The 14,425-nt window shown below is 42.1% G+C and overlaps 1 protein-coding gene across 2 annotated transcripts in view; it reads left to right on the top strand.

Annotated features, from left to right (window-relative positions):
* DSCAM (DS cell adhesion molecule) overlaps positions 1-14,425 on the top strand; it is a 750,559-nt gene that overhangs the window by 711,954 nt on the left and 24,180 nt on the right. For both annotated transcript variants that reach the window (XM_059392376.1, XM_059392375.1), the window contains exons 28-30: positions 3,576-3,606; positions 10,180-10,295; positions 13,617-13,766. In XM_059392376.1, coding sequence (XP_059248359.1) covers positions 3,576-3,606; positions 10,180-10,295; positions 13,617-13,766 — 297 coding nt within the window. The remainder of the gene's footprint in view (positions 1-3,575; positions 3,607-10,179; positions 10,296-13,616; positions 13,767-14,425) is intronic.

Raw genomic sequence — 14,425 nt, 5'->3', positions numbered from 1 at the left:
CCTTCCAGACTCCTGTGCTGTGGCTTGTGTGACCCTACACCCAGCCCTGCATATCCTCAATCTCGCCATTTCCCTGGACTCCCTACAGCCTCTCCAGTGGTGCCCTCCACACCCAGCAAGTCCCGATTCTTGCAGACACCATCCATCTGCTCAAGCGTCAGATGCTCCTCACCCCCATCCTCACTGCTGCCAATCCTCCCAGCCTCTCACCTTCACTACCAAGTCCCTTTCCCCAGCCCCCATGCCACACACTCTGGATGGATCAGTGTTAGTACACAGCACCCACACCCACCCATCACCACCTCTGCCCTCCTTCCACTCCTCCTCTTGGTCCAGACTATGGCCAGTAACACAGAGTCACACCTCCTCATTTCCTTATGCCTTGACCAACCTCAACTCACAACCACGCTTGGAAACTTCACTCTCCAATCAAACTGACCTACTCCTTGCTTCCTGAAGGAGCTCGAATTCCAGGATTTTGTGCCAAGGAGCCCTCTTCCCATTGGAGTCTATGCTCCCTGGGTCCCGTAGTCCCTTTAAAGTGGGGGCAGTCTTGGATTTTTCCAGATTGACGTTGAGTGTCAATGTTCAGGTTGACATGAACTAGATGGCTGTGGCCCTAGTTAAGGATAGTGATGGAAAAATAGTTTGTACCAACAGACATTGGTTATGAATTCCCGCTCACCTACAGCAGATTATGGAATGTATCTGGGTCTCTATTTCCTGGTTTCTGAAGGAGGGCATGGTAATTCCCAGGCATAGACTGACACATCCAAATTCCTAGTGCACGCTCTGTTTTGACCACAGCCCACCCTGTGTCTACTACTCCCAGGAGATATTCGCACTCAGTCCCCAGTGCCCCTTGTGCTGTTGAACCCCCATCACTGTGAGTGAAATTCTACCGGTGACATTCGAATGTGAACTCACAGAAGAAGTATATTTCAAATAATGGCATTTTTCTCAGAATTTCAGATGAAATCAGGAGGAGGACGTAGTAACCAGACAGAAAGAGAAAGGGGTTTGTTGCAAGATGATAAGCTTAGGGAAGCATGGACCAAAATGGTTCAGGGTGGCTGCAGCTGTGGATCAGCGTAACCACAGTGAAGACGCCTGCTAGTTGTGGATAAAGAGAACTTACAGTTAAAGCAAGGTGGTGTTTGAGAGCTGCTTCTCACCCACATGTCGGGTGCTGCAATTCCTTAGCACATGGATGTAAAAAAAAAAAAAAAAATCATGGGACAGAAAATGTGCTGACTTCAGGAACAGAAAAAGCATGATGATAACGAGCAAGATGAGGAAACCAGGTCCATTCTGAAGATGCTGGAGATTAACTTACCTTCCAATCACGAGCTGAAGTACAGTGTGTACTCCTTACATTTCCCCCTCTTTTTTAGACTGTTGAGCTAGCCACTGCTTGGCTGTTACATAGAGCTAATTAATCCCACGCTTTTGGCATGATAATATATATTTACTTTGCAAGTGTTAAATCATTCAGGAAGAGAAGAAACTCATATCTGCTTGGTCTTTGCAGAGAAAGACATGAACTAGGAAGTTAAAAGCTGGTTTGCTTTATTTGCTTCACCATATGGGTGGGGCAGAAGGCAGTGTTTCATTTCCCAGACTGAACCCATCTGTGCACAAAACCAGGGCCCCATCATGAGGTTGGATGGGAGCTGGCATGGCCGACTTGAAGGACAGAGCCTGGCTTCGTGGAGACACCAGCCCATGGGTGGTTATCCCCCTGACTGCCCATGCCCCTCACCCCTCAGTAATCCCATGCTCCTCTAACATGATAATGATTGCGCTTAAATGTCAGCCCCCAAAGATGAAAGATGAAATGAAAATTCTCCAGCATTTGCATTTCTCCACTATGGAGCCAGTCACATAGCTGAATCCATTTCCAGGAAGTTCTGTTTATTGAATACTACAGTTAACATCAAGACTTTTTAAAGAGCAATAGGAAAAAAAAAAAAAAAGCAAGAAGAGGGCTTTTATGAGATTAAGAGTCACTTATGGTTTGTCTCCCTCCCAATCCCATCTTGTTTCATTGATTCTTCTTCTACCCACTTAAGCCTCCATGTTGCATCACCACTTCCTCATATCAGGGAGATCATATGATAGTTGTCTTTCTCTGCTTGACTTATTTCGCTAAGCATGATATGCTCTAGTTCCATCCATGTTGTTGCAAATGGCAAGATTTCATTTCTTTTGATGGCTGCATGGTATTCCATTGTGTATATATACCACATCTTCTTGATCCATTCATCTGTTGATGGACATCTAGGTTCTTTCCATAGTTTGGCTATTGTGGACATTGCTGCTATAAACATTCGGGTGCATGTGTCCCTTTGGATCACTACATTTGTATCTTTAGGGTAAATACCCAATAGTGCAATTGCTGGGTCATACAAACTGAGGGTTGCCGGGGGGAGGGGGTTTGGGAGAAGGGGGTGGGATTATGGACATTGGGGAGGGTATGTGATTTGGTGAGTGCTGTGAAGTGTGTAAACCTGGTGATTCACAGACCTGTACCCCTGGGGATAAAAATATATGTTTATAAAAAATAAAAAATTAAAAAAAAAAAAAGAAGAGGGCTTTTATATTCTAAGAAAGGAAACATTCATCTTTTGCCAGGACAAAATGTGTAAAAAGAAAAACAAATTATATTTTAAGGGAGATGAGAATTTCAAAGCAATGCCACCAAAAATGTAGAATTTTTTTCTACATAGTTTTTAGACAGAATTTCTTTTGTCAGAGTGGTAACCAAATCTTAGTAAACAGTGTCCTCAGAGACAAAAAAAATAGAGAAAATTTCTTATTTTGGAATTTGAAATAAACATCTAGACACAAGATATGCCATTTATGTAATTCTTTAACCAACCTTAGGGACTTACATCTCTATAATAATGCTTTCTTAAAGTGATCTATAGTGTCATACATTTTTAATTTTTTATTTTTGATAACAAAAAGAGTAGAATATGTACTACATAAATAAACTAGCTTGAAAATGTTAATTTTCTGACTACTGAAATTAAATCGGGTATTAGAGAGGGCACGGATTGCATGGGTATGGTGCAAAAACAATGAATACTGTTATGCTGAAAAGAAATAAAAAAATAAAATAAAATAAAATGATTTACTAAAAAAAATTGGCAAATAAATACACTGTAAAGAGACTTTAGCAGGTGTCTGAGAATTTTTATGGTCCTAAAGTATTATACTTTTTTTGAAATATATATTTATGTATATGTATATATGTATATACTTTAAAAATATATATTTCAAATATATATATATCAAAAATATTAAGTATATTCTCTCAGGGCGAAGAAATCAGGAATCCACTAAACTTTTGGTTCTTAGTGGTATATGGATTTGCAGGTACGTTTTTATTGAATACTACAGTTTATTGAATACTACATGTTTATTGAATTCTACAGTTAACATCAAGACTTTGTAAAGAGCAATAGGAAAAAAATGGCTATTGTCATCTGACTGTAAAATATTTGTCATAATGCCTAAGTGAATGTTAATGAGTTGTTTATCATGTACTAATATTAACTTTCTTTCCCCAGATGCAAAGAGTTTAGCTGAAATGCTCATGAGGTAAGAACAAAACCTACCATCTCAGATATCATGTTTAAAAGAATAATGTCCAACTTGTTTTAATGATTTTTTAAATAATTGTCTGAAATTGATAGCACTTTTTATTTTTGACACATAAAGTTTATTCTATGTACCAAATATCCATATGAGGCCTAATAGGATATATAGATACCAAATAATGTACTTTTCCTCCTTGCCCTCAGCTCCTATGGCACCGTGAGCACCCCTACACTAGAGCACTCACCCGCTTCTGCTGCAAGTATCTATTCACTGTCTGGTCTTGGAGGTCACAGCCTGATGTGTCGCCCTCCTGTTAGAACTGCCAGCACTATACCTGATGAATGAAGGATAGTAGTTGAATAAATAAGTGAGTTTTCACAGCTGTAGAAGACACCACAGTATTTGCATTTGAATCATTTTTTATATTGTAATGATTAAACCAAAAGTGAAAAGGGTAATCAAAGTCTGGAAATCAGATAAGAAAAATGTCAGGAACCCTAATGATGCTGCCATTTTAGTATGTTCACTGTAGGAGAAAAAGAGGATGGGTTATGGGGTCTCTCCTACTCCCCATCCCACCACATATGGATTTAACATCTTTCCATATTTTTGCATATAAAATTGGTATTTTTTATTATTATTCACAATGATATCCCAGCACATATATCACCAGTATCTTTGAAGACCTAAGGCAGAGGTCAACTGCCGTCATAGGTTACATTTTCCACAGACATCCTTTTGGTCATACTGTGGTTTTTTGTTTTGTTTTGTTTTAAAGATTTTATTTACTTATTTGAGAGAGGTAGTGAGAGAGAGAGATCGTGAGAGAGGAAAGGGTCCGAGGGAGAAGCAGGCTCCCCGCCAAGCAGGGGACTCCGGGATCATGACCTGATCCAAAGGCAGTTGCTTAACTAACTGAGCCACCCAAGCACCCTGGTCATGCTGTGTTTTAAAACTATGTGCACTGTATATTGATATGGAGGACTCGGGATTACTCTGAAATATTTGGAGTGAACAATTAAATAAATATAAGTGTCATTTGCTAAGGTTAGGGATTAGGAAGATAGATGCAGTGTAGAGACATTTTTTCTTTTCTTTTTTTTTTTTTTTTTTTTAGGACAGGAAAAGGGGAATGTTAATGGGAATGAAAAGGCTCGGACAGGATATGTTGAATTTGGGATGCTTCCCAAGTGTCCAGTGAAAGTGTCAGAGAGCTGGTAGCAGGAATCTAGACGTCAGAGGAGCACTCAGAAATGCAAATGGCCTGTGATATGTATCTTTTATAATGGGTCTTTGACCCATCCTTCTAGATCAAATTTGCATGAGAAGAATATGAAAATCTATATAAAATGACTTGAGTTGCTCTAATGCAAGTCTATACTTGTTTGCTAAGCAAGTATTGGGACATTTTTTTGTGGTCACATGGGAGGCATCCAAACACACATGCACCTGGTGCAGAGCAAATCTGACAAAACATCTGAAAAACGAATAAACAAAAAAGGCCAATCATTCAATTTATAGTAGCTTATTTACCAAACAAAATAAACTTTCTAATGTAGACTTAAAAATATGAACTCATTGATAACGTTCAGAAATCAAAAGATTTCTTTTCTCTTTCTTTTCTTTTATGATTATGTTCAATTAGCTAACATATTAGAACCACATTAGTTTCGGATGTAGTGTTCAGTGACTCCAGTGCTCATCACATCACTTGCCCTCCTAAGAGATTTCATATACAATTGTGGTTTTCTGACTTCTGTTGAAAATATTCGGGCCGTACTAGGCACAGCGTAGAGATTAAGGCTGTCCAAAGGTTATCAAGTGACCCCTGTAGACTGGGCATGACTTCTGCTCTGTGTAACAGGTCACCATCCCTGTCTCTACCCCAGTCCACTTCACTGGTGGTTTGTACCACAGCCTACGTCCTGCAGCCCTCCCAGGCCTCTCTTCAACCAGAGATCATGTCTCTGCCCAAAGCCCATGACACTGGAATCTGTGGTTTCTGACATGTTCAACATCTGTTTGGTTAGGATGAGTCGGTATTAGCTTCTCTGATGTCCTAGAATGCATCCCTCCCCCTTCTTATTAGACCCAAGGAAGACATCAAAAAGCATCTTCTTCATTAATAGGTCAATCACCGTGGTTGAAAGACCACCTGCTGAACAAAACAGGAATTAATAGTGGTATTTGAGGTTAACAGTTGCCAACATGAAATTAGGACCGTTCAAGCTAATAATTACTTCCACTTAAGGAGGTTGAGGTGGTTTTCCCCCAGAGGGTACAGCGATTGAAAAGGGAGAGAATTTCCAAGCTTCTCAAATAGGTAGATTTTTATGGGATTAATTTAGAAGTAAACACAATGCTTTTCATCATGAAGGGTCAGTTCAATCTGAGTTTGGCAAGTTGGTGGGGCCAAGCATCAAAAGACCCTGTGACCTACCTGGAGATCAAAGGGCCAACCATATTTTGAATGCGGTCCAGAAAGTCGAGGCAAGTCACATCTCTTGGTGTAGAGAAGGCTACAGAACTGCTGTCTCTCATCTTCACGCTGCTTGCGTGGGAAATGGAGAACTTGGCAGGCTGGTGCAGTGAGAACAGAGAGCCGCAAGCCTGCGTTGTAGACCTCATGTTGTCACGGGCTGGTTCTGTGATCTTGGGCCAGTCGTTTTCCCCCTGTATGCTCTACTTTCCACATCTAAAGCTAACAATTTGCAATTGTTCCTAGCTTTACCATTCTGGGATCTTGGTGAAGATAACATATTCTCCAGCCATGTTCCACAAAAAGTATATCTGCATACTTTAGTGGGATTAGCTGTCCAAGGGCCAGGAAGGCAGATGCTACTGTGGGACAAACACAGATGAGTTGGTGCCAGGGTATCCCCCACACAGTGTCGTCCCCCATCTCCTGTCACGGGGCTTCGTGCTTCTGCATATGCCTCTGTTTCACCCAAGCAAATCACCCCCCACAGAGGAAGAAGAGAGACTTTACCCACCAGGCCTAAGATAGAAAGGACTTTCTTCCTTTTATGATGACGTGAATATAATTTAAAGCAAAATACCAGCCTTCTAAGAGGTAAGACTAGGCTGCTCTGAAGTATTAGCCAATACGTGGTTAACATCCAAAGACCAGTATTATAAAGAGCTGAAAGTGGAAAATCCTGGAGAAGGGTTCAAACTGTGAATGTAAATGAGTTTAGCCTTTTTGATGTTCCTATTTTAAGACACAGAGTTAAAAAAAAAAAATTGAACTATTATAATGAGTTCCTGATAGCCCTACAGTTAGTTATTCTAAACTTATGGAATGTTTCATATCATATTTGGGAAGGTGGGTGATGTGCAGACTTTTTCACTAGTTTTTTTTTTTTTTTCCTCACAAAGCTTAAGAAAATATTAAGACTTTAAAGAGTTTTAAAAACTGCAAGTAATTTATTGGCTAAGCTCGGAAATACTGTACTCGGTGAACGAGGGTCAGCTCTCTGTCATTTTAATCAGACAACCAGAGGGCAAATGGATACTGGAAGATTATATTTCAATAATAACTAACGTACTTGGCATGATCCCGTATCATAAAAAGATGCAATTTTGTTCCTACAGTGAAAACATCCAGAATCTTTTCACAAATGAGCTTTCCTCAAATAAGTGGTTTTTTTGTTTGTTTGTTTGTTTGTTTTGTGTGTGTGTGTGTGGTGTGTTTTTTTGGGGGGGGGTGGGAGAGAAGTTTTGCTGCTGTTTTAGTGACCAATTATTGTAATTTTAGAGATTCAGTCTTCCTAGAACCATAGATTATAGACTATGGCAGCCACATTAAGAAAGCTGAGACCTAATAACCCATTAAATGAGAAGAATATTACTGCCTCTCGGACTTGTCACTCACTCCCACTGTACCCCCCAAATAACAGGATTTATTCAACAAGCTTCAACACACTTATTGAGCACCTATTCCGACCACATACTGCTCTAAGTCGCAGGAATATATAGGGGCAGAAAGGAAGGGGCTACCCCTTGAAGAGCTCCTATCCCAGCAGAAGAGACAGATCACAAATGAGATAAGTCCATTAAACATATGCTCAAGAGTTTTCAGCACTGAGGAAACAAAATGCAACAGAGGGCGGGGAGGGGCAGCATCAGCAGTGCCCAGAGCTGGACCAGCCTGGCTCCATTGAGAAGACAGCACCTGCACCAAGCCCTGAAGCCAGGGAGGGAGGAGCCACATGGCCACTATCTCAAAGCAAAGGGGACAATAGTGCGAAGGGAGAGAGGAAGAATTAGCTTCTGAAGCTCAAGGTTTGTTGGGCCATGTTTATGCCTTTTGTTACAGAACTTGACAGCATGCATTCCTTCAGGGAGGAGGAAAAACTTACTTCCAGCTTTGATTGTCTTTGTCTATGAAGTTCAATCATATTCTAAGTCCTCGTGCCCACCGCAGTGGGGCACAGTGGCTATTTAGCATACTTCCTGTGTGGGTCTGACAGTGGTCCCCTTATTGTTAAGTACAGTCTGTGCTTGGGTTCATAGTGTTTAATAGAGCAGCCGTGGACTGCCTCATAATTATTCATGATGAGCAGAAGGAACTAGCTCACATTTCTATTTTTGGTGCAAGGACAAGCTCAAGTCCCTAGTGGAGTTTCTAAACAGACCTTTCAGATACTCACAGAGGAGCAGTTCCCCATCTGTTTTTGTGGAAATAGAGCTTGTCTAAATGGCAGCCCCCAAGTCACCAAAATGTTCTTCATTTCACACAAGTATTAGAAACTATGCTGTAAAACACACACACACACACACACACACACACACACACACACACACCCAGAGTGAAAGCGCAGTTAAGTAAATAATTTCAGAAAGCATATAGACCATGTGAGAAATTCAGGCCAAACGTTTGAATTTGGGCTCTGCATAATTAGCATGCGCTAGCTACGTAACCCAGTTACTCTTCTGCAGAGCAAGAAATCTGGTTCAAGATCAAGTCCTAAGTAGGAATGATGCACCTTTCAGAAGATGTCGTTTCTATAGGTTCTTTTGTTTATACTCAAATGAGGGAAAGGCCATTACAAAATATTCAGAATATCACCCCAGTCTTCAACATGCAAATGTCTATAGGGGTTCTTGTGTGAACTTGACCTTCAGAATATTAACATTCCTTCAGCTACAGGGTTCAAAGGGTTCAAAGGTAGGTGAGTTGTCGTCAATAAGAAAGGATCCAGGACTCCTGGCGAACGCTTAGTTGAGAAAAAAAAAAAAAACATTTCAGACGTAGTACGGATACCCTGTTATTGTTTTCTACTAAAGTAACTAATGAAGAGGTAAATCATTGAGTGAAGTAGAAATTTTTCTCAAAGTCGATTTTAGATTTATGGATGCCATATTTTATCACATCAATGAATTAATTTGAATGATTGTTGGTCCTTAGAAGTTGTTTGAATATACAGGTGACATAATGCAGGCATTACGGGTGCTGACCCCTGCATACAGTTGAAAATCCACACATAACTCTCGATTTCCCCAAAACTTAACTGCTCGTAGCCTACTGTTGACCGAAGCCTGACCCATAACATAAACACTCAGTTAACACATGTTTTGCATACTCTATGTATTATATACTGCATTCTTACAATAAAATAAGCTAGAAAAAATGTTTTTAGGAAAACCATAAGGAAGAGAAAATATTACAGTACCAGCCTGTGTTTATGGAGAAAAATCCACATGTACGTGGGCCCCTCCAGTTCAAACCTGTGCTCTTCAAGGGTCAGCTCTACATTATTTTGAAATCTTCTCAATCCTTACAGCTCTGTAAAACTGCTCAATCCCTCCCGGGATGCAGATTTCTAATTAAAGCCTTTGTTGACTTTTTTGTGTGTTTTTGTGAAACGTGCAGATTATTATTTTCTTTTCCTGGAGGCTTTGACTGAATCTGATTGTCCCATGCCATTTTACCACCTGTTTTCATTTACTTCTAGAAGACAGCTCACTCTGAGAGTAATTTTCTGGTACACAAATTCTTACAGTAGTTGGGTTTTGTTTTTAATTCTAAAATGTGATATGAGTTAGGATAAACTAGTGTCAGGGAAGTTAACACGGTTTAAGATTTGTCACTGGAACAAAAATAAAGTGACACCAGATGTAAATACAAATCCATTAGTCGAAACCCCACCCAACCAGCAGCCAGCACACATGCTTTCTCCCTTGCCACCACTGGAACATCTCCTGTCTGACAAATGGAAGTGCTGCTGGTTTAAAAATCACCTTTTTTTTTCTTGTTTGTTTTACTTAGCGTTACATGAGAAGGGGAAATTCCAAACGTTCTATCAAAATGGAACCAATTTCTATTGACAGTTTTCATTCTTTGAATCTTGCAACTGACTGTTGAGGTTCATACTATAAATATCATTTGAAAGAGGGAAAATATTTTTTCCTTCTCCTTTCCTCCTTTTCCTTCCTTGCTTTTTTCCCCCTCCCCTTCCCACAAGGTATTCAAATAATGTGATGCTAGACCTAGTTGATATATAAGCACCTTCCAGCATCATGTAAGTCTGAACTGCGTTTGTTCATAAATCCCCTCTATTTTATCCCCAGTAAGAATACCCGGACTTCGGACACCTTGAGCAAGCAACAGCAGACCTTGAGGATGCACATTGACATACCCAGGGCTCAGCTTTTGATTGAAGAGAGAGACACAATGGAGACCATCGGTAAGGGTCCTTGTTCATGGCTTCACACAATGTGTCTGCTACAGCCATGCCCTCTCCGCCCAAACCCCAGGAGTTATGGGAACATCTTGAGAGCTACATGAGCAAAGTAGAAGGAAGATGATTGTTATTGAGGATAATAATAAATACCAGCAAATGTGGAGGGGAAATTAACTCACACGTGGCTCAGAGGTCACCTGAAACAGGAGTTCCCCAACCTTGATCCATGTTGGGTCTTTCCTGGAGGCACTATTGGTGATCCTCCAAAGAACAAACACCTGTAATCAAATAAACCTAGAAGGACCGCACATTAAAGCCCCCTCTGGAAATCCACTCAGTGCCTTCTTCAGCTCCCAGGCCTTCATTAAAGAAAACATGTAAACTCTACTTATCATTTAACATACAAGTGTCTTTGCACGAGCCACCTCTTCATCATCTTCCAACACCCTGCAGACACCCTGGAATGGGTTCCTTGGCAGTGCTTTGGGAAACACCCAGATCTGTGTTTCACTTGGAGGACTTCCATGTCTGGCTCTCCCAGTAACCCCCTGTCCTGACTCCTTCCAGCCGTCCCCAGCTCTCCCAGAACCCCCCTGTCCTGACTCCTACCAGCCATCCCATTCAAAATCTGCCATTCCCTATTGCCTTCTGCCTCAGATGTATTCAACCCAGAATCAGAGACTTCATATTCCCATTGCAATAATGATCAGAACAGCTAACGTTTGCTGAGGGCTCTCTAATGTCATCTATTTTATAAGCACTTTATGTGCATCATTTCATTTAACCCACCCAATCAATGTAGGAAAAAGATACTACTTTGTAATTGGGACATTGAGAGATTATGCAGAACCAGGCAGGACACCCACCCAGCCGCCAGCTTAGCCTCCTGGACTGTCACCACCTGATTCTGTATCAATAAGCTACTTCCCAGAAGCCCTCACCTTAGAAATATCATTCAGCTTTCCAGTATCCATGGAAACAGATTCTGAGACAGGTTGCCCAATCTGGCCCTTTTGAAACTTCACTCTGTGTTTGTTCTGGAAGGTGTTTGCTGGCACTTGGTCCCAGGGCAGCCCTATCCTGTGGTTTGGCTAAAAGTACCCCACTCCTGGCACCTATGCTAGAAGCCTCCTGCCAGGAAAACAGTAGTAAATGGCCAGATTGGCAGAACATCTCCATCGCTTTTTGCCCCCTTCCTGCATGATTATGTTTTAATAGAACAGCAGAGACACCTCAGCTTAAAGGCTCCTGAATCCTAAGGCCTGAGCTGCTCTTGCTGGCTTTAAGTTTGGCCCAGGCATAAGAGCTCTTAAAGAAGGTTGGTCAAGCCCTGTATGGCCCTCAGTCAACCAAATTCAGTTGAATACTACCCGTGTCGTCTGAGTGCTCACTACTCATCCTAAATATACAAGATTTTATTCGCTAGCTCACGTCAAGACAAAGCACCATGCTTTGTTCCTGACCATCTTTATCTTCCAGGAGTATGGCTGGAATCTCTCTTATTGAACTCAATAGTTTAGGCATGAAAACCAAAATTTCCTTTGAAACATCAGTTCAAAAATCAAAATATAATTCCTTTGACCTTATAATATAGTTACAACATTTGGTAAATCTTCCTCATCAGACTTGTTAACCCTTGTCCCACGGTGGTTCAAATAGGCAGTCATTGTTAGCCCAATCCCAGAGAAAGGCCTGCCCATCATTCTGTCCAGAGTCACTTCCCTTCACCTGAAATGTGTCCTATTATTTACAGGATCATTGATCACCAAGAATCGCTGACCTCCCGGTGATGCTTGACAGTTGGTCGATGGCATTTTCTAATTATTGGGAAGTAGAAATGTGATGCTTTAAAACACTCTGGGCTCTGACTACAAGAATCCAATAGGAGAGTGCCATTAATTTCTAGCCAGAAGGAAAGGTTAGCCTCACCCACTGACAGGCACCCAAAGTTTCCCATTAAGAGTTTATACCCTAGTGCCACAGATAATCAGGGGTGCTCTCTGCAGGGCTACGTGTCGGCAACCAGAGCACATTAGTATTATCAGTGAAAAACAAATGTAGATATTGGGCTTCTGCTGTCAGGTCCAATTGTCAGAACCTGTTTCTGGAGAAAGGCCACCCAGTGTGGGGACCAGGGGAAGGCTGCGGCGTGACCCCCTGCGCCGAGTCGTGGCTCCTACTGCACACCCCACGCTGGGATGCCAGCAGACACCTTGGCAGTCTCTCCTCTGTCTTCCCGCCAAAAAATTTTATTCTAACTTCAAGAGGCTTTCCTCTCCTGCCAGAGCCTGAGTAATTGGATTTTGTAAGGTTCATTCTGTTCAGGGCCTTTTTTGGGCACAGAAGTCTAACTGTGTTGTTTATGACTTTCACATCACCATTCCTGTCTCAAGGCATGCCGCAGCGTGGTCCCAGCTGACTGATAAACTCCTATGAACAACATCCTGGGCTACGGTGCTTGAAAATGTATGAATATATCCACATATCCTAACGGAAGCGTCCCTTGGAGTAAAAGAGCTCTCAAGGAAGTGTGGAAAGTATCACAACAAAGTAATGAAAATCTTGAGACAACCAAATAATGACACACAGCTCAACCAACTGCTTCCTTTCCATGCACTAAAATGCTCCCGATCCATCTGAACCCAGTCTCCTGCTTCCCTAACCTTAGGAAGCCAACTAGGGTTGGAAACCTGACAAGTGAGTCACCTCGAGAAGTTAATTAAAGGACGTTCCAGAGTAATTAAAGCTCAGAAGAGGTGAGAAGGAAGGGAACATACCTCAGACTCTCTCAAATGGAGGAATCAATAAACTCGGAAGAAGAGCCCTTCTCTCCCCCTCCACTCCCCCAACCCCATACCCTGGCCGGCGTGAGAGCCCCTCGAGTGTAGACAGCTATGGTGGGGTTCTTCTAAGCCTGCAGACAGAGCTGACTTGCAGTGGAGCCCTATCATGGGGTGGTGCCGGCTTCTCTGCGGACAGCTCCATCTGAGGCTTTGCCAAACACAGAATTCCCGAACTCTGTTAAACAGTCAACAGCAACAAGAAGCCTCCCCAAATCAGTGTTCGCCTCGTGAGGAGGCCCTCTGAGGTGCGTGCCTCTCTCACGCCCACGCTCAGAAAGCCGACCCCTACAGATAACCTCCTTTCGGTATTCTGCAGCGGTTCTAACGCAGCGCTTGCATTTTAACTTGTTTTTGCTATTTTAGCCGAGGTCGTAACTGTTGTTGTAATGAGCGATAACACAAGGGCCTGGGGAGGGAAGGCGAGGGAGACGCGGAAAGAGGGTAAACCTGTCTGGCTTCCTGTGTCCCTGCCATTCTGCAGACGATCGCTCCACGGTCCTGTTAACGGATGCTGACTTTGGGGAGGCAGCGAAGCAGAAGTCCCTGACGGTGACACACACGGTACATTACCAGTCAGTGTCGCAAGCCACTGGGCCCCTGGTGGACGTTTCAGATGCGCGGCCAGGAACGAGTAAGTGGTCAGATGGCGCAGACCGTGTGTGTGTGTGTGTGTGTGTGTGTGTGTGTGTGTGTGTGCTGGCAGTGCCGACAAGATATGGACGCTCTGTCCCCATCCGATGGAGGTGGGACTCACTGGCCCCTTGTCTCAGAAATAAATACCTATGATAGTAGCTTTCACTGGGACAGTGTGTTTTTACTGTCCGATCTGAGCTGGTATCCAAATTGTGTCAGTTGAACCCAGTAACCCTTGGTAGTGATTTACTATGAAAGTGCTAGAAATTCCAGGTCAAGGTATTTTTTTTTTTTTTAATTTGGATGACACTAGAAAACAGGAAGGTAATTAACATTAGTGAGTATGTACTCTGTGACAGGATTAGGATTAAAAGTTTATGTCCTATACGTTATCTGTAAGGCAGCCCTGCAAGGTACCTACTTATAATGGATATGAATAGATATGATAGCCTCTGTTTTACAGGTAAAAAAAAAAAAATGGATCCTCAGAGAAGTTAGGTAAACAGCCCAAAGTTGTATACACAATGCAGAATGAAGCCAAGATTGAGCTGTGGGTCTGTCTTTGGACCTTGTGCTTTCCTCCTGCACATGTTTTTTCAGAAAAATTGTAGTCTTGGCTAATCCGGGGATTATGTTTGACTTAGTTATTAATATCTG

This window comes from Mustela nigripes, chromosome 2 (assembly GCF_022355385.1).
Source record: "Mustela nigripes isolate SB6536 chromosome 2, MUSNIG.SB6536, whole genome shotgun sequence".
NCBI classification, from domain to species: domain Eukaryota; kingdom Metazoa; phylum Chordata; class Mammalia; order Carnivora; family Mustelidae; genus Mustela; species Mustela nigripes.
This window is presented reverse-complemented; position numbering and strand designations above follow the sequence as displayed.